The 21,106-nt window shown below is 45.6% G+C and overlaps 1 protein-coding gene across 2 annotated transcripts in view; it reads right to left on the bottom strand.

Annotated features, from left to right (window-relative positions):
- The window catches only part of Prkcb (protein kinase C beta), a 335,554-nt gene that overhangs the window by 71,963 nt on the left and 242,485 nt on the right, over positions 1-21,106 (bottom strand). For both annotated transcript variants that reach the window (XM_021166848.2, XM_021166849.2), the window contains exon 9: positions 17,148-17,294. In XM_021166848.2, coding sequence (XP_021022507.1) covers positions 17,148-17,294 — 147 coding nt within the window. The remainder of the gene's footprint in view (positions 1-17,147; positions 17,295-21,106) is intronic.

Below are 21,106 nucleotides of genomic sequence, written 5' to 3'. Positions count from 1 at the left end.
CCTCATCCTTTGTGGTGGTCAGCTTTGTCAATGTGACGCAAAATAGAACCACCTGGTTAAATGATATGGTAAGACACAGTTCAGAGTGGGCGGCACCATTCCCTAGGCAGGAGGACCTGAACTCTCTAAGAGTAGGAAAATTCAGCTGGGCTCAAGCAAGCAAGTGACCAAGCAAGCACACAGGCATGCATGCATTGTTCCTCTCTCTTCCAGACTGTGGGTATTATGTGAACAACTTCCCCAAGCTCTCACTGCTGACTTTCCTGCAGTGATGGATGGTAACTTGGAATTGTAAGCTAAAATGAGCCTCTTCTCCCCTGAATTGCTTTTTGTTAATCTATTTTGTCACAGCAACAGAAATGAAACTAGAACACCCTTTATAACCAAAGACTTGGGGTAGAAGGAAAAACTTATGCCAGCTGGGATTCTCTTTCAACATGTTATCTGTGGGGATAAGACACTGACAGAAACCAAAGACTCGCAGAGCCATGGTGATGATTCAGTGACGTATAGTTTGTGAAGAGTGTCATGGAAAGTACAAACTCAGGGTGACAATGACTTTATCATACTTATATGAATTCTTAATTTATGAGGCCCTCCCATTCTCGGCTTCACTCAGTGTGAAGACATCTGAGATGCTCTACACTACCTTGAGGTCCTCCAATTCTGACCCATCAAGGCTTATTCCTTTGGCTGAGATATGGATTGAATTTTCTAAGTATATGTGCACCCTGATGTCTTCAAATTATATCTGATACAGTGACTGCTCGAGTTTAATATGAAGTCATATGGCTCACGGATCTGAGTGTGTTTGCCTCAGTCAGCAGGAAGGAAGTTAGCAGTCTAGAAATGATTTAGGCCCTTTAATAGCTTGTTTGGAGAAGGTAACCAAACTGGCTTGGCTTGCTAAAGCATATCTCAAAGAAAAACTGGAAAGTAGAATAATGAGGAAATGCTGTGCACTGGAAGTAGGTGCAGACCTGGGTGGGACTGAATTATTTCTTCCATGCAGTTTTCAAGTCTGCTCAACAAAGAACTGATAGTCGCTGTGCATGGTAAGGTAGGGGACATAAACCAGCCATTCTGTGATTCTTATGCAAGGCTTCTGCAAGTCTCTTAGCTGAGCATGGTGGTGAACACCTGTAATCCCAGTACTCGTGAGGCTGAAGCAGGACGAGTTCCACAAATTAAAGGTCAGCCTGAGCCACAAAATGAGACCCTGTCTTAAAGCAGATAAAATTTCTTTATAAAATAAAAATAAATATAAATCTCTTTAATAAAGCATGGGTCTGTGACGGAAATGAGCTGGTTTTCATGCCAGGGGTCAGGGTAGCAGGTGCATCCAGAATTCAACATTTTTATTTCTTTATTACTTTTATTGAGTGTGCAATATTTTATGTGTGTGCAGATACACATGAACATGTAGTGGAGGCCAGGGGACTGTCTGGGGAGTTAATTCGCAAGAACTGTCCGTTTTCATTAGTTGGTTTTAGAAGAACACACATCATCCTTATTTGGTATGCTTTGTCCATGTGAGGAAGCATGCAAGGGCTGTGGCACACTGTGTGAGCTCCTCTGGAGGCGACACGGTGACTGTCAGTATCACCACAGGGTCATCTCTGCAGAAAGTCCAGCTGATGTTTTCTGTGAGGTGCTTGCTTTCTATATATTTTTTTAAACTTTGTTTTGCTTTATTTTTAAGACACAGTCACTCTCTATCTCCAGTCCTGGCCAGCCTCAAACTTGTGATCCTTCTGCCTCAGTCTCCAGAATGCTGGAATTATAGACAAAGTCTCACCACGTAGCCCTTGCTGGTCTGAAACTCAATGTGTGGTCAGGATGACCTTAAAATAAATCGTAGAGATCTGCTTGCCTCTGCCTCCTGAATGCTGGAATTAAAGGGCATACTGGCACCTTTTTGTTTTTTGAGACAGGATTTCTTACTGGTCTAGCTCACCAGGGATCCATCTGTCCCTACTTCCCATCTCTCAGATTACAAGTGTACTTCCCCAGACCTAGATTTTTGCCTGATTGCTAGACATGGAACTCACGTATTTGAGTTTACAAGGCAAGCACTTTTAGCAACTGCTATCTGTGTAGCCTCTAAACCTTTTTAAAGGATGCTGTGATGTCATGCTTTAGGTTTGAATCTAGTTGAATTTTTACCCTCTAGACAGACAAAGCTAGAAAATGTGAAGGAAGTTTAGAACTGAGGTCCTTGCTGCCTGGCCATATCTGGCTCCTGCAAATTCACTAAACAAAGGCCACTGTAGAATGGGAGAGACAGCTTCCACTGACGGTAAGAAAAAGAGAATGAACAAGGAGACTTAAACCCAAGACTGTTGCCTGTGTTCCTCATGAGGATGCTTGATTGGGTCTATTATGAAAGGCTTTACTGAGTTACAGTAGAAATATATAGAAGTATTATCTCTACCCTCGAGGCTACATCACCTCTCATTACTGACATTATTAGGAATGCACGGGTCGGTAATAGTTACTGAAGGTTTCTTTTGAGCTAAAAATAAACGTTAGTTAACTTGGAAGACCTTACACTAAGGGAAACACGCCAGACACAGAAGGACAAAAACTACAGCCTCTTACAGGGAGTCTAAACATCCTCAAACTACAAAGGAGCTGAGAGTGGTTCTTTGGCGAATGGGGGTAGGGGGAGGGTACAGGCAGTGGGGGGATGGGGAGACGCTTATGGCTTCAGTTATGAGGTTTGAGAGATTTAATGTATGCCACATACAAAGTCCTGGAATGTGTTCTTGAAATTTGCTAAGAGAAGCCTTAAGTGTTCTTGTAAGAAAGAAAGAAAAAGAAGGAAACAGAAAGGACTGAGAGTAAAGATGCCTAATAAATAAATAAATAAACTTTGCAACATGTCTGGCTTAGTTATTTCTTTGAGTTGTATGTTAAGCCTGACAAAAGCTAGCCGGTTAAAATAGAAGCAGGTTTAATTTTACCATTTCATAGATGGTTCTCAGGAAAACAAGCCAGTAATTGATGCCTTTTACCAAAAGACAATGAGACGAAACCCTTAAGGGTCTGTCATTCATTTAAACAATTAGGTGGCACAAAGAAAGCCTGTCTCTTTATAATCAGATCTGCCTTGTTAGCCTAAGACGGCTTTGTTGTTGACATGACAGACCACTGCTGCTGGAGCCTGCAGCTTCTCTGGGACAGGAGTGGATCACACTGAGTACCATGGATGCTGTGAGGGTCACTGGGTTTCACTCCACTCCCTCTGCTGCATGACTGCAAGTCTCTCACTGCTGGAGCCCCTGTATATGCATCTCTAAACTGGAGATAACGATAACCCTACCTCACTAGACCATGCTGCAAATTAAATGAGCAACACCAGAAATACTCACATGCACCCCCCAGGGCTCAGAAGTAGAGGACAGATTTCTGCAACAGGGCTTTGTGTGGTCAGTACACAATGCACAGCACAACACTGGGGGGAGATAGATAAGGTGAAGCAAGCCATGCCTCCTCTAACCCTATGTATCATCCTCATTTGAATATCTCAAGTATCTCCTCTGGGTATTAGATGGTTGCAGACCTCTGGTTTCTGCTATCATGATTTTTGTAGAAAAAGTTAAAGATGTATTGTGAGCTTAGAACATCGCTGTGAATCTCTGATGTTGTATGAAGGGATGCATGTATGGCAGGAGAGGAAATATGGAAGCTCCAAAGTTGGACTTGAGAGTCCAATTTTCTTATTTCTCACCCCCCCCCACCTTTGTGGTGTTAAGCATCAAACCCATCACTCTTGGCATGCCCGTGCAATTGCCTAACTACACAGCTACAATCCTAGCCCTTGAGTTTTGTGAGTTTTGTGGACTTGAACTTGTGATCTCTTGATATCTGGCTTTTCAGACATGTACCACCATGCCTAGATCATTAAACCTTGTGCAGAGTTTTTGATCGTGAGCCCCGAGGCCCTTCAGCAATGTGGCCTGATTTAATACTGTGGTATTGTCCCTTAAAGAATCAGGCAGCGTGTAAAAGAATATATAGGCCAAAAGGAAAGTCTTCCTTTGATCTGTGGGCCAGAGAGGTTAGTCATTCCTACTCTCTTGTTAGAGCCCTTGTCTACACCAAATACGCCCGCTCTCGGAAAGCATGACCTTATCATTCTTCCTGTATGGCTGTCTCTTCTTCTTGGGCACAGGAGACGGGATCATTAGATTCTCTTTTCTGGCATTTTAGAGTTCCAGAATAGTCTAGGTTTGGGATTTCCACCCAGAAAAGTCTGAAAGAGGCAGTACTGATGCACAGTCAGGGTGGAGGACAGTACTGGACGGAGAGTGACGGGTGAGTTCCCTTGAGGCAGAGACATAGTTGCTGGGCTCTTGTCAAGAACCCATCTTGCCCTGCCTTTGGGCATCTCAGGATGCACAGCTATGGAACACATCTCTCCTTTCCTCCACTTCCTTTACTCTCCTCTCCCGACTATCTACCTGCAACAGATGAAGCATTAGAAACCTGAAGTTCCTGATAATTTCCCTCAATGTAATTAATTTTGTTGAGGAAAAAAAAAAGGACCTTATTCTGTTTTGCAATTCACTATCTTCAGAGGACTGAAGGAAGCGTCAAGTCAGTCTGTCAAGCAGAGACCTGGGAAATCGGGGGGGGGGGGAAGTGATTTAGAAAGATGAGCCTGCAAGAATTGCACTGCAGTCAGAATTGCATATGGAAGCTTGGGAGCTGAGGGAAAAGACACCATAATTGGGACAGAACTACAGAGCCAGCAGGAAGCCAAGATCAGACAGCAAAGGCTCCCTGGAAGAGGATTAGGAGGACAGGTAGCAGGGACTCTCAGCTCTCTGTGAGCCATATGATAAAGCAGTTTAGCATATGGTAGAGGAAGATAGCAAAGAGGGGGAAGAAAGGGGAGCACTTTTGTCTGCAGGGTTATATAAGCACGTCTAATGTACATACGCATGTGTGTGTGTGTGGATACATGCCACTAATGAGATTAAAATTAGGCTCGACTCCCACAGCTGGGGCTCAAAGACTTTAGGAGAGAAGGTCTTTATTATTGCTCGGAACTAATGCCCCTTTAATCTCCTCAGGACACTTTCTCCTGACAGAATTCAGAGCTGCACCTGCCACAAGATGCTGCCTCTGGACTGTTCCCCTGTGTCCACAGAGCACTCTAGAGGAGTGCCTGGCTGCTGAGAGGCTAGTGTGAAAATCGGGACTGCCTTCTTTGACTGTGCCTTGCACAGGACCCATCTTGGGAGCTTGTGAAAGTATTTTAGTGTTTTTAAAACCACAGGGGGAGAAACTCTGGGATGTGGGGTTGAGGTAAATATTCTAGTATGCAATGTTAATGTATTTGTCTTTATACCAATGCAATCATAAGATTCAAGTTTTAGTTCTTTTCTGTGGAAAGAGGAAGAATATGTTTATGCCGCTATGAACCTCTGGTAGCCATTTTGGAAATGTTATCTCAAAATGAGGAGTGCTGCAGCTGCCTGCGGTCCTGGTACTCAGGAGGCTGAGACAGGAGGAATCTAAGTTTTAAGGTAGCCTGGAGTATACAGTTCCAGGGTAGCCTGGACTACATGGAGGGACTCTGTGCCGAGGAGGAAGAGGAGGAGGAAGAAGGGAAGGAGGAAGAGGAAGGAAGGGGGAAGTTTAGGGAGATGTATGTACCCCAAAACAGAGAACACTGTTACAAGAAGCAGCTGGAATCATTAAACCAGATTGCAAGTCCTGATTCACCTCCTCCAAGCCACAAACAGCTTTCCAAGATCACATCTTGGCAAAGTCGCCCAGCCTTCTTTACTTATAATTCCCACACAGATACAAGAGAGTTATCATAAACAACTAACTTGCAGAATTGCATTGCCAATTAATACCACATAGAGCATGGCAGTCCATAGCACAATCCTTCCATGGCAATTAGTATCTGTTCAAAGAACATGAGAGATGATAAGGGAGTGTGAATGGAATGGAGGTGGGAGGGGCGGGGCAGAGGTGGGCGGGGCCAGTAGTGAAGAACGAATGGGAGTCAAGACTGCAGAAGAATCAACTGAGCATAGGTGCTCCTGCTAGAGATACCTCTGAGATCTGGAGGGTCTCACAGTTCTGAAGCCTGCAAGAGGAGAGGGCACAGGAGAAATGGCAAGCTCATGGGAACTCTAAGAATCCCACTGATGCCCACTCGTTCATGGACGAGTAGGTGATCGGGGGACAGGTGGGGTGACCTCCCAACACTGAGGTCAGCAGTTCACAGTGAAAGGAAGGGAAGAAAACTGGCACTTAGGGGGAAGTGAGAAAGCAAGTGGAGAAATTGTTAACCTACTCAAACACATGGGCGCCCAAGACCCTGAGACAAGCCAGAATGTGCGGGTTCAGAATCAAGCCATTATGAGCCCCAAATCAAGGCTGGGGGCACAGCACAATAGTAGGACACTTGCCTAACATGTTCAAGGCCCTAAGTTCCATCCTGTCTTAGAGTTTCTGTTGCTGTGAAGAGACACTGTGACCATGCAACTCTTACAAAGGATAGCATTGAACTAGGGCTGGCTTACAGGTTCAGAGGTGTACTCTATTGCCATTGTGACAGGAAGCATGGCAGCAGGCAGGCAGACATTGTACTGGAGAGGTAGCTGGGTGTTCTACATTGGACTCCCAGGCAGCAGGAAGAGAGTAACTCTGGGCCTGCCTGCCTTGAGCTTCTGAGCCCTCAAAGCCTACCCCTAGTGAATGCTACATCTAACCCAACAAGGCCACGCCTCCCAAGATTGCCATTCCCCGTGAGTCTATGGGGGCCATTTTCATCCAAACTATCACATATCCAAAGAGCCACAAATCATGCATCTCTAAATCAAATTTGACACAGTAAGTAACCCTTACAAACTGTGACTCTACCAAGTTACTCCAGCCTTTTATCCTGTTACTCCTGTCACCTTTGTCCTGTCACCTTTAAGAAGGGGGTGATAGTAGTAGCATCAGAGAACAAATGGTGCTAATCCAAACAGAACACTCATAAGGTCCTGGCACAGAGATCTTATAAGATCTCAAAGTGATAAGAGCACCACCACTGTCAGAATTACTACCATCGTCAGTAGAACGTAAATCTATAGTGGCAAATGCTTCTGTCTGTTTGGTTCACAAACATTGCTGATATACCAAAAGAATACCTGATACACAGTAGGTGCTCAATAAACATCCGTTCCCCACTCTTGTAACCCAATCATTAATTATGGATGTCAGTGGACACTTATAAAAGCAAACAATTATCTCCCTTGCATCGGCCCTCTGCTCTCAAAAGGATGAGAGGGTGGGTGTGTGGGTACATAACTTTAATCCCAGTATTCAGGAAGCAGAGGCAGAGGCAGAGGCAGAGGCAGAGGCAGAGGTAAAGGTAGAGGCCATTAGATCTCTGTGAGTTCAAGACCAGCCTACTCTACATAGTGAGTTCCAGGACAGCCAGGGTTATGTGGAAAGACCCTGTCTCAAACAAACACAAACAGCATGGCCTCTAATTCTGAGTGGTAGATCTGCAGAGTGATGGACAAATCAAGACAGGTATTTCCAAAGACTGCTAACTGGAGGAGCCTCTTTGTTTTGTTCTTTTTGTTTATTTGTTTGTCTTGGTTTGTTTTTATTAGATATTTTCTTTATTTCCCTTTCAAAATTTATCCCCTTTCCTGGTTTCCCCTCCGTAAACCCCCCATCCCCTCCCCCTCCCCCTGCTCACCAGCCCACCCGCTCTGGCTTCCTGGCCCTGGTATTCCCCTACACTAAGGCATTGAGCCTTCACAGGACCAAGGTCCTCTCCTCCCATTGATGACCAACAAGGCCATCCTCTACTACATATGCAGCTGGAGCCATGGGTCCCTCCATGTGCACTCTTTAGTTGGAGGAACCTCTTTGTAAAGGACGGAGACGGAGTGACTTACAATAGAGCAGCAAGTTTCAAAGGAACTACTTGATTCTCTATATCTACCCAATGCAAAAGACAGTAAAGGAAGATCCAGATCCTAGAAAGGATGCTCAAAGAACAGAGGAGCCTTGAGACATGAGCCTCCTCTAATGGAGAAGTTCTGGAGAAAAGAGGAGATTGGGACTTGCCATACCAGAATCATAGTGGAAGACTTCATGTCCTATGAAATAGAGTGGCCATCGAGCTGCCAAATTATATGTGAGCCTAAGACTTGAAGGCTATTTTCATCAGTTGCATCACTGATACTAGTGTTGATCCTGCCATGCGAGTATAAGACCACTGCCACAGTTTTATGAGCCAAATTTGAGGCAAGCTTTAATTAAATACTAGCCAGGGGGATGGACTCTGGTCAGATCCATTCCTAGGCTTCCAGAAAATGGTGATGAGTCTCATTTTTGCAGAGGTTCATACAGGTATACCCATAAGGCTATGTATTTCCCAAGAGGTCCAATCAGGGCCAAGCATATATCTCAACATACTTCTGTCTGCACACCTCCTGCCTACATCCAATCAGGCACAAGAGTACATCCTGATGTATTTCCTGCCTACATAACTCCCTCCTACATATCAAGCATATCTGGTGCAGTTTGGGTCAACCAAACTTGTTTAAAGGAGTGAAAGCATGTGGCTTGTTATCTTACATAAACAAGAGCCTGCACTGGCAGTGTCTGTCCTTGGGCAAGGGGCTTACAGGCAAGAGGCATTTTTGTTGTTTGACTCTTTTAGGCATAGTAATTAAAACTTAAAACATAACTTTAGCTCTCACACTGGCCATTGTAGAAGAACAAAATTACCTCTCTGCTAGGCTCCCCTAGAACATATTAATATAAACACACAATGGGTGTATCAAATCTGTGATTGCACCTACTGTGTGCTGCTCTGCTGTGAACACTGAGCTGCTGAAATCAGTACCGGCACCTTCCTTGGACAATAACGGCTAAATTCTGAGTGTTGGAGGGCACCTTCCTGTAGTCTAGGGACATTCAGGCACTGGACTTACTGGGCACTGTTCCAGGAAGCTCCAGCCATAGAGGAGGTTAGTGCATTCTGCTTTGGGTGCATACCCAGCCACAGTACAGGGTGGAATTGTTTTTAGCAGCTGTGGATGTGATACCTGGATGCCCAGTTTCCCAGCATCGGCTGCTTCTTTCAATTTCATAAGTCACTGACTGCATCCTACTTGATTTATTCCTGGCTTTTGCTGGGCTCAGGAAAGGCAGCTCTAGCACCTGGCATGTCCCATGATTTGAACACAAGGAAATGTCACCAGGAAGAGGCACTCCAGTATTTGTGTTTGTGGGGTGTGAGAAACTTGGTGTTCTAAAGGGAAAAAGTCAGGAGGTCTTTTGGGACACTGTGAAAAATTCCAACCAGAGCTGAGGAGCAGCCAGGATGTGTGAGAGACCATGTGCTAGACACCAGAATTATTCTCCCAGACGCCCTTGCTTTGAGGCGTGGCCATGGGACGAAACCTCTCTGATAGGGTGTGGGCAGAAGTGAAGTGTGTCAGTTCCAGAACAAAGCAGCTTGAGCCTCCTCCTCCTCCTGTTCCTCCCCCTCCACCCTCTGAATGTAGAGAATAGGTTGGAAGGACTAATGGAGCCATATAAGGCAGAAAGAATTCTATCCCTTATTTATCATATGGCAAGGGTTAGCAGGGCCAGGAACACCCATCCACTACTATTTATGACTTAAAATTCACCTCTATTGTGTCTGAGTCAGTATACCTCTGGTAGTGTATTTGTTACAGCAGTTGAGTCCATGTCCTGACTGCTACACAAACTTGCTAAGTCAGGATGGAGGCACCTGAGGTTATCATTTCGTTCTTTGCTTGGTTAACTCACCCTTGTGGGCTAGCTCTAGTCACTTTCTGAAGAAAGTGACTTAATCTAGGAGTCAGCCTCCTGTAGGCTCCCACAGGGTACCACAGCTGTACACACATCTGTTCCTTCGATTTTTTTGGAACAATGTTTATAGCCCCATGGTGCTTTAAAGCACACATTATTTCAAAATGCACAGAATGATACACTTAAGAAATGTGCACTTCGTTGAGTGTAAATTTGACCGTCGAGGGTGGTGCCCTGGTTAAATGGGCTGCATGATGAAGAGTTTAGACTTACATGCATGGAGGTCTATCACCGACCCTGAAATGTGTTGAGAAGGTGTTATTGTAGGGGGTACAGATGGACACACAGATATGCCATAAAGCAAGAAAGTCAGTTGCTAACGGCAGAATCTAGGGTGACGGGTATTATGAATGCTTATTACAGTTCTTTCCATTTTTTTCTGTTAATAAGTGAATAAATGTTAGGGAAAGAGACTAACGGAAGGATACTTCATTTAAGTATGTCCTGGATAAACTTCTATTATTTAAATTTCACTTAAATGAATGGATCTTTAAGCTATTTACATTTTTTCTATTAACAATCATGCTGCAGTAAATATCATTTGACATAGATCTCTATGGTATCAGGTTTGAATGCTTTTTAAATGTTTATAGTGTGAGTGAGTGTGTGTGTGTGTGTGTGTGTGTGTGTGTGTGTGTGTGTGTGTGTGTACTTATGCATTCATATATGTCCGTGAGGTATGCATATGTGATGGTGTGGAGACCAAGGGCAACCTCAGGTGTCAGTCATCTCCTTTTGCCTTAAGTCAGGGTCTGTCTATTGTTTGCCACTGTGTATGTCAAGCTAGTTGGTTTGTCAGCTTCATGAATCTCCTGCTTGTGCCCCTCATCTCACCACAGGAAAGCTGGGATTACAGACTCTCGCTGGACATAGGCTCTGGCATTCAAACTCAGCTCCCCATGTTTACACAGCAAGCCTTTAGCCACTGAGCCATCTCCCCAGCCTGGGCTTGAACTTCTCTTTATATTTGTGAATCTACACTTATGATACAGTTCTCTTCTACCTTGAAACACAGACAGACAGACAGACACCCTTCCCATAGCCAAGAGTAAAACATATAAGAGAATGAAAACTTTTCTAATTCTTTGGTTCTCTGTCTCTCTGTCTGTCTGTGCCTGTGCCTGTGTCTGTGTCTGTCTGTCTGTCTGTCTGTCTGTCTCTCTCTCTCTCTCTCTCCCTCTGTGTGTGTGTGTGTGTGTGTGTGTGTGTGTGTGTGTGTGTGTGTGTGTACATGTAAGCATAGGCCAAAGATTGATGTCTGGTGTCTTCCTCTACTGCCCTCCACCTTTTTTTTTTGTTTGTTGTTTTTGTTGTTTGTTTTTCAAGACAGGGTTTCTCTGTATAGCCCTGGCTGTCCTGGAACTCACTTTGTAGACCAGGCTGGCCTCGAACTCAGAAATCCGACTGCCTTTGCCTCCCAAGTGCTGGGATTAAAGGCGTGCACCACCATGCCCGGCTCACCTTACTTTTTTAACCACTAAATCTGAATCTTGCCCATTTGACAGCCGATCTGGCCAGCCATCCCTAGTGATCCATGTGTTTATGTCTCTCTCTGCCTCCCTGATACTGAAATTACAGGTTCAAGTCACACTGTGAACTCAGATTCTCACTCTTATATCACAAACACTTATCAACTGATCTATTTTCCCAGTCCCTGGGTAACTTTAAAAACAAATCTGAGCCGGGCTGTGGTGGCGCACGCCTTTAATCCCAGCACTCGGGAGGCAGAGGCAGGCAGATTTCTGAGTTCGAGGCCAGCCTGGTCTACAAAGTGAGTTCCAGGACAGCCAGGGCTATACAGAGAAACCCTGTCTCGAAAAACCAAAAAAAAAAAAAAATCTGAACAATATGTAACATTACCATAAGTACACATGAGTCTCAGAAGATATCAATATTAGCCCTAATAACTTAACAGATGTTTTTGGCTTGGCACTTTTGGATGACAGACATCAAATCTGGTGTAGAGCTATGTCTGCCTCAAACTGACCATGACACCCCACCCCACCCCTTTGCTGGCTAGCTTCTACAGTGCCAGACAGTGTTGTGGAAATCTTACCCACTGCTAGACCCTGTTTGCTACAATACCACTCATCCTGGAGAGAGGTACCCCTTAGTGCAATAGGGCATGGAAATTATGGAGGTAATCAACTGCTTCCTGATCAGATTTGAGGCTAGCTTTACCTGATCAAAAGCCCATGACTGCGGAGATCATACGCCCACATATGTGGGAATATGCTGTTGTTGATTTGCTAAATGCTCACACTGCCAACCTGCCTTCCAAATATTTGTATTTATACCTACAGACATATAGAGCTCTCAAATTTTGTCAGAGGAGCTTCTCTTTTTGCTGTAGGTACTGACTTATAACTGGCCTAAGTGCTGAGTCTAAGTAACTGAGTTCTCAGGTATTCACGGGTCGTGTATATCAACCTCCCTGTGCAAGGCTCAGGGAATGTCACAGAAAATATGTAAGAACCAGTCGATGTGGAAGACAACTGGGAAATGCTCACATCTGGACAGGGCACGGCTGTTGCGTAAATCAACCCACAGTAGCTGTGATTGCCTGCACAAGATCAAGCTAATCACAGTGCCAGCAAGGATGGGGGATGGAGGAGCAGAGCCCCTTCTCTAAAGAAGGAGCAACTGGCAGCTGGTGGCAGCTGAGGAGGGGGGATTCATTCCCCTTTGGTGATGTGGCCCCTGGTAGGTTGTTCCTGCCCCTGTGGGTGGCCCTCCAAATGTGGGGACATTAACTGGAGGGAGGGGGTTATTACTAACAATAAAAAGGACACGAAGATGGGAAAGAGGTGGGGTTAGATACCAGCACTAGAAGCATTTGGGAGAAGGTAACGGTGGACAAATTACAATCAATATATACTGTATGAAATATAAATGTGCAAAACTTTCAAAGACTAAATAGAAAAAAAATCATTATTTTAAAAAGGCTTGTGTCTGTGCTGTGCAGGCACTTATATGAGGTGGTTGCCATGCTAATATGATAAGGCAAATTGTACATTTTTTCCCTCTTTATTTATGCACGGCACATATACTGAGGAATATCTAGGCACTTCTTTCTCTAAGTAAATCAGACATGCCAGTAAGCCCTGCAGGTAACCATGAGTTAACACTCCAAATGGTTCCTCTCTTTCGAGTTTGCAGGACTGGGTGACACATCTGGAACACAATGGCCTTGCAGCAACACATCTGGAGCGCAATGGCTTCACACTTGCGTTTGCCCTTATATCATTTTCACAGGTCTTAACAAAATGTTTGTGTCACCCTCTGTCATCTTTCTGCAAATGATCACAGCACTTGTTGAGAGTGTGTTTTTTTTTTCTGGGCCAGATCTGATCCTGAGGACCTGGGGGAGGGAGGTGCAAAGCCCCAAGGCTGGTTCTTTTCATCTTCTGAAGGGAGAGAGCCTCATGGCCATGTTCTTCTGTTTAAGGGGGCTGAGCTATGTTCCTAGCCAGATTGTGCAAAATGTTCAAAGTCGGTGTTGGAATACAAACCTGCATTAATTCCAAACCACCGTTGGCACCATTAGAGTGGCAAAGGATTACTCTGCTTTAAATGATCATAGAGGTGTTTGTGATTCTGTTTTTGCTTTCATGATGGGCTGTTATTCTGTCTGCCATTTATTTAATGCTGCATCCCCAGTCTGCAAGAGAACTCTCAATTATTATAACAGTTTCCATGGAAACACATGATCTATTCTCTCTTATTTGCTCACTATCCCCCAATGATCCACTCTCCCACTACCCTCCCCAACTCCACCCCAACCTCAATTCTTTCCAGAAGCCCCCACAGAACTTCCATTTCCACCAGCAATTCTCCAGCCTATACTGTTCAGTGATCAAAAGCGTGTGCATGGTACACTGACTTTTGAGTTAACAAGGACAAAAATAAGAATGGTAAATGAGCCCAGGGAGACGAGAAAGAAGCAAATTCAATTAGTGAAAGTTCACATACGGAGGGAGGCTGAGTCAGCGAGGGGCCACAGAAGTGGGCAAACTTGGGTGGAAGCAAGACTTCCCAGTGTTTATCCTTTTAATGTAATTTTAATTGTGAGCCATGTAAATACAAGGCTGGCTTAAAATATAATTGGAAAGGAAAGAAATGAGAAAGGGCCGTGAGTGATTATGGAGTTTCTTGGGTGGCGGCAATGTTGAGACTGTGCTGATCAATGTGACAAATTAGAAACCATTGGATTGTATCGTTTTCATGGGGAGAGTATAATGATATGAAAATTACATCTCAAAACACTGTGAGTGTGTGTGTGTGTGTGTGTGTGTGTGTGTGTGTGTGTGAATGTACACACACTGAATGACTCAGTTTTCTTTTCTATGTGTTAGAGGTCTAATGACTCCCGAGCTCAAATAACCCTCAGCTTCTTGCGTAGCTATATGTATACATCTCAGCACCTGACTTAAAAATTAATTTCTAAAGCTCTTGTACGAGGCTGAGTGTAGTGTTGCTCCCCTATGACCTCAGAGCCTGAGAGGATAAGGCAGAGGGCGGAAGGTTTAAGGCCAGCCCAGGTTACATAGGTCAAGGATGATACAGAACAAGACTTCCTACTGGCCTCAGCCTGTCAGCATTTCCTCTTTCTTTAGGTCACTTTATTCTTCAGCATTGATGAAACCTCTGCACTTTGAAATCCACTCTTCCTGACATTTGAGACATCCTGACTCTTCCCCTCATATCTCATCTCCAGACTTGGGTAGATTCCTCCTTTCCCAACAAGTGGTGTCTCTCTTCCTGTTAGCTTTTCTTCCTAACTGTCTAGGCGCAGGTCTCACTTGTTCACTGAATACATTTTACTGGCCACCAGCTACATGCCAGCTTCTGTGGGCTGCAGCAGGCATCTGCCTTTCCAGCACCTCTGATTTTTTTATTACTATAATCGAGTTCACTGGATCCCCTAATCCAACCCTAGTCAAATTCACCACCTACTTCCCACATCCATCTTGCTCATCACTTCTTAGAAACTCATACAGTGGTGTGGACCACAACCAACTCACTGCCTATTGTCCAGCCTCCTGGGCCTCAGTGCTGCTTGGCTCTCTCCTTGGCGACTATCCCTCCTTTTCATTCTCATTCCATGCTGGGGCTCTTCAGACCCTAAGACAGCATTTTTTATACTCTATTGAATCTCAGCAGAAATCCCAGCCATGGGCAAGAGAAAATGCAAGCATGAAGCCTAGATGAACTGGGTTCACAGATCCTGAAATCCAGTGTTGAAGTCAACAGGGAAAGGTCTTCCTCTTGGGTCACATAGATCTTAGAGCAGAAAGAGGGGCAGACTGACACAGAAATCAGAGTGTTATCCATTAATGGTTTCCAGGAGAGGGGAAAGGAGTATGGAGAATGGCTGGGCCAGGTGACACACACCTATAATCCCAGCACTAGGAAGGAGGGCTGAGGCAGGACGATATAGGTTGGAGCCCAGCCTGGGCTATGACATAGGCAAGATCCCATGTCAGACAGCAGAATGGGTATGTGGTTATTTTATGTTATTGGTCAGGGAAGACCTTGTAGCAGTGGTGTCCAAGTAGAGGTGTGAATTAGGACAAGGAGCCAGCCATGAAGAGATTTGAGGGTGTCATTAAAGCTCCATGGGAAGAAAAAAAAATGGCTCGATTCAGCTACCCAACCGTCACCAATGTATCTAGAATATGCTGGGTAATGAGGAGGAAACAAAGCAAAAAAAGTCAAGCAGCAAACAAGGATGGATGGGAGCCATAAGCATTAGTAAGCTAAGAGTGAGGACGGAGCAGAGGAAGGATCTGAATTGTTGCTGGGGAGAAGCCTAACCTAAGGTACGTTTGTAGACAATTACTCTGGGGCTGGAGAGATGGCTCAGTGGTTGAGAGCACGGACTGCTCTTCCAGAGGTCATGAGTTCAATTCCCAGCAACCACATGGTAGGCTCACCACCATCTGTTATGAGATCTGATGCCCTCTTCTGGTGTGTCTAGACAGCAACAGTGTCCTCATATAAAAAATAAATTAGCTAAGTGTAGGGTGTATCGACTACAGGTGCGAGGTGGAGAGGAACACAAGTTAGGGACTTCTGACAAGATTTAGCTGAGCAGCCATGCTGTTGAAGATGGAGTAGTTAGCAGGTGCTGCATAGGCTTTGAAGGGACAAACAGGATTGTCTAGCAGATTGCATATAGCATGGATGGGCGCAGGAGTAGTGTAAGGACAAAGACAGGGGGTGGGGTGGGGGGGACTCAAGGATAACTCAGTTTTCTGGCTTATGTTTCAGAGAAGAAAAAGAAATTTATATTTTTTGCACACCTGAGTTCACAGGATGAGATTTATACCAGGCATATTTGTGGCACACTAAGGGATTCAAAGACTCCGAACAACACTAAACAAGTCAGGAATACTTATAACACAATCTCAACTCTGGTAACACAGCATCTCGCGGTATCCATAAAAGCATCCAGGATCTCTCTATGAGTCCCACAGTCATCCTTCAACTATGCTGCTGCTCAAAAGGAAGTGTTCCCATTCTCAGCTGCCACCATGAGCTCTTCCAAGAGCAAACCTGATCGTGTCACTTCCCTGCTTAAAAACTTTCAATGGCTCCCCACTGCGCTGTGAATAAAATCCAGACTTACCTTCCTAGCCCATCAGCACCAGCACAACTGACAGACCGAGCCCATGCTTCCATCTGCAACCTCAGGGCATCCAGCTCATGTCACGGAGGGCTCAGTGCCTCCTGATGACCCCTAAAAGGTCCTCCTGCTCATGTCACCATGGACCCAGTGCCTTCTGATGGCACTGAGAATGCACCGAGCTCATCCCAGCTCAGGATGCTGGCACTGCTGTTCCCTCTGCTGGAACAGCCTTTCCTTGCTCTGGCTTATATTTGGAGACTCGTGTATTTCAGACTCTCCTTGAACTCACTATGCAGCTGAGAAGGATCATTCTACCTCTACCACCTGAGCCCCAAATTTTATGCCTGGTTTATGTAATGCTAGGAACCAAAATCAGAACTTCATGCACACTAGGTGAGCACTCTGATAACTGAGCTACATGCTCAGCCCTTCTGTCCTTGTTCTGAATGTATGGCTCATTCCCATTCTTTAGGTCTCCTTCTCAGAGCACGTGAGTGGTAAGTGTGTAGGTAACATAAACTTTATTTGTCTTCTTCATGACATTCAGTCAGGCTACACTCTGAGTTTATTTATGTCCCTCTCTCCCCACCATAGGAACAGCTGTTCCATCCGGAGTGGATGCTGCCACCAAACCATACTGTACCTTGCCAAAGCTGCCTTTCCCCAGCACCATCAGGAAGTTAAAATCGGTCAGTTTCATCCGGTCCCTGTTGCCATTGTTGTCAAATTTGGAGATAGTGTTAGCTGTCTTTTCTTCTGGAGCCTTGGTACCTTGGCCAATCTTGGCTCTCTGGAGGAAGAAAAGAGCACAGGATGAGGGCTGGAGGACTGGTAGGAAGGGAGACTTATGTGCTCGGCAGATACTTTGACTCCTACATCCTGTGCTATGCATCGCTCCACAAACGAACAAGGTTGAGACCATCCTGGGCCCCTGTATCTCTCTCTTTATCCCTCAAATCACATTCTTGTCCAGGAGTTGTAATGTCTCCCTTCTTGTGGGCTCTGGAATTCATTGACTTCTTTTCCCTCTCTCTCTATGAGCACTGCCTGTTAGCATCCCTCTGTCACCTAGAGGACCCACACTGGTTTCTTTCCTACAAGGCTTCGCAGTAGCCATGAGGAAGCTTCTCACACAACTGAGTCACCTGATGCCAAAGATCTCGCACTTGTTGAAGAGTAAGCACTCACTCCCCCAACGATGCCGAGCCTATGTAAGAGCCCCTCCCAGCTGCCGAACTTAAACAGCTCCTAGTAATTTCTGTCCTCACTGACATTGCTTTCTTCACACAGACTTATTTCATGATTTTCGTTCCCCTTCACACCGGAATGTAAGCTTCCAGAGGACAGGGGCTTTGCCAGTTTAGTTTTTACTGATTCTCTGGTACCTGGATGATTATGTGGAGCAGGACAGCACACTTGACAAATGAACCTTTCTGTACCTCAGTCCCCCTGCAGGGTGAGGCTGACAGCGGCATGCTGTCTTTGTGTGAATGGCCACCCTTATCACTGTTTCTTATTTCATGTGTTTTGATGACTAGCAACAAAATGCTTCCTTGAGTTTGAGTTTGGTCTCTCCCTCCCTCCCTCCCTCCCTCCCTCCCTCTCTCTCTCCCTCCCTCCCTCCCTCCTTCCTTCTCCCTATGTCTCTCTATGTATGTGTGGTAGTGGTAGTGGTGGTGTGTGTGTGAGAGGTGGGCTGGTAAGTGGGGGTGTGAGTATGTGCCTGGCACAGTACACAAGCAGAGGTAAGAGGGCAACCTTGGGTGTTAGTCCTCATCTTCTACTTTGTCTGAGGCGAGGCCGCTCTTATCATTTGCCACCATGTGAGCCAGGCTAGCCGGCTCTTGAGTTAGTTCTAGGGAGACTGCTGTCTCAGGCTCTCATCTCCCCATGGCAGCACTGGGATTACAAATATATGTAATAAGCACACCTGGCTTTACATGCGTTTGTGAAGAGTCACACCTAGGTCCTGTGATTGCACAGATGCTTTAGGACTGAGCCACCCACCCCACCTCCCACCAACCCCTTCCTGAGGTTCTGAATGCCAATGAAGATGACTCATCCAATCAGGGAGCTCCCATTGGGCGTCTGCTATACACCCTGCCCTGCTGTAGGTGCTCAGGGTAGATCAGGGAGCAAAAGAGATACTGATGCTCAAAGAAGACACATCATGCAGGGATTGCATCCTCCATGCTGCATTCCAAGAACTATGTCAGCTTTAACCCGGGCGAAGAATCTGTATTTGCAACAATGCAACACTTGCAGGTGAGAAATCCAAGCACACTGAGTGAACTAAACATTGGCCCAGCTGGGTGGAGCGCAAAGGCCAGGCAGAGGTGTCAGAGACAGAACCAATGGGCTATGAGGACCTCGTCAACACCATCAGGAAGCCCTGGCCGTTCCTGAGCATGCCTTGCTGCCTCTGAAAGGCTTTTCAGCAGGACCATGGTGCCAGCCGACTCAGAAGGTCACTCTGGTAAAGTGGAAGAAACCAGTTGATGGTTTCGAGGCCATGAGGAAGGGCGCTGTAGTTATCAGACGGCACTTGTGGGGACTCTACTGCATTATGGGTTTTCAAGGTGGGTAGAATGACGTGGATGGTTGTGGGACGTGGACTCCTTCATGGTGGGGCAGACACGGAGAGGGAGAAGGGGAAGCAGAAATGGAGAATCTTCATTCCAAGCCCCTGGGTACTTGGGGGTCTTTCCACCTGGGGGAGAAGTATGTTTGAGGGGCTGGGTGAGGAGACAGAAGAGCTTTGAAGTGTGATTTTAGAGAGTGGGGAGCCATGTTCCTTCCACACAAAGGCCATGTCAGATCTGTCTCCTCCTCGTGCTATGGATCCCGCTACCGACATTCAGTGAGCGAGACTGCAAATCTCCCAGTGCTTTCCATCTTCTTAATTAGTGTCTTAAAATATTGAAGTTGGGACCTGGGGAGATAGCTCAGTTGGTAAAATGTTTGCCTTGCGAACACACAAACCTGAGCTCCAGCCTCAGAATCTACATTAATAAGAAGCCGGGCATGGTGATACATGCTGGCAATCCCAGGGCTGGGGAGGTAGAGATGGGAGGATGGTTCCCTGGAGTTCACTGGGCAGCAGCTTAGCCTACTCTGTGAGTTCCAGGCCAATGAGATATCCTGTCTCAAAATAAAAATGGATGGTGTCTGAGGAAGGACACCCAAGGTTGTCTTCTGGCTTCCATGGGTACATAGACACATGTGGACCAACCAGCACATACATGAACACCCATACGCAAATAAAAATAGATAAATAATTGACATGTAAGCAGTTAAATGCACAGATCTGAAGTGTATCCTTCTGATGGATTTTGACAATAAGCATTAACCCATGCCCCAAACAAGATGCAGAACAAGTCCAAATCCCTAAGGAGGTTTGCAGCTGATCTCTAGCTAACAAAGGCAACCTTTGCTCTCATTTCTATTCTCATAGGTCAGATTTCTCTGTTCTTGAATTTCATCCAAATGGAATCAAAGTGCATAAACCCTTTCACGTCCTCCTTCCTCCTCTCATCAGAACGTTCTTGAAGCCCCTCTACAAGGTTGTACACACCAGGAAGCCCTCACTGGGTTGCTGAGAATGCATTAATGGCATTGATCTTTCTCCTGTTGTTGTGTGTTGGTGCTGTTTGAGGCTACTAATGAAGCAATTGGCTCAGTCCTCAAACTAGTTTTTTGATGGTAAGACGTGTTAATATTTAAGCCTAAGATACCCAACAAGCAGCACGCATGAATTAAGGGCAAAAACATTTGAGAGACAGGAGGATGGGGTCCCAGGGAGGAGGAGATAGGTCAGACATGAGACCATCTCTTCTGGGTGGAGACTTCCCGTAAGACAGGAACCTGGACAAGGGCTGCCTGTCTTTCTTGGACCACATCCTCATGCCATCCTGAATCTTCCCTCCAGCCTCCTGTTCCTGACTGATACAAGCTTCCCTCCTGTCTCATTGCTTCATTGCTCTGTCTTCTATTACTTGGTAGCTGACTCATGATGCATTGGACTTCTTGCCTCTTGCTCTACTTCTGCCCAGCCATTGGGCACATGCGCATCCACTAGGAGGTTCTAATACGCGATCCCCTTTGAAACGAAAGGCGAGAGCTCATGCCTTTTCCACTTGAATTTGCTGCAATTGACTGAAATTGGACTTTTTCCTCTTACATTTGATTTTCCTTTTATGTGTGTGTGTGTTTTGTCTGCATGTGTGTCAGTACACTGTGTGCATGCAGGGCCTGTGGAGGCCAAAAGAGGACGTCAGAGTCGCTGGAACAAGAGTTACAGATAGCTGTGAGACACATAGGGTGTGCTGGAATTTTACTCGAGTCCTCTGGAAAAGCAACCAGTACTCTCTCCAGGCCCCCAAATAACCAAACTTTAAAAATCTTTGAGGGGAGCTGTGTTTGTGCACTGCGGTTTAGATAAGGTTCATATGCTGGAGGTTTGGTCTACAGTATATGACATGAGAGGTGATATAACCTCTAAGAGGTGGGACCTTGAGAGAAGTGTGCATGCCTAGGATGCCCACCTTGGGAAGAAATGCTGGTTTCATAAAGTTATTTCTCCCCAGAGCAGCCAAGTCAGCG

The sequence above is a fragment of the Mus caroli genome, chromosome 7 (assembly GCF_900094665.2).
Source record: "Mus caroli chromosome 7, CAROLI_EIJ_v1.1, whole genome shotgun sequence".
Taxonomy (NCBI): Eukaryota; Metazoa; Chordata; class Mammalia; order Rodentia; family Muridae; genus Mus; species Mus caroli.
The sequence above is the reverse complement of the archived record's forward strand: the minus strand, read 5'-3'. Positions and strand labels throughout refer to the sequence as shown.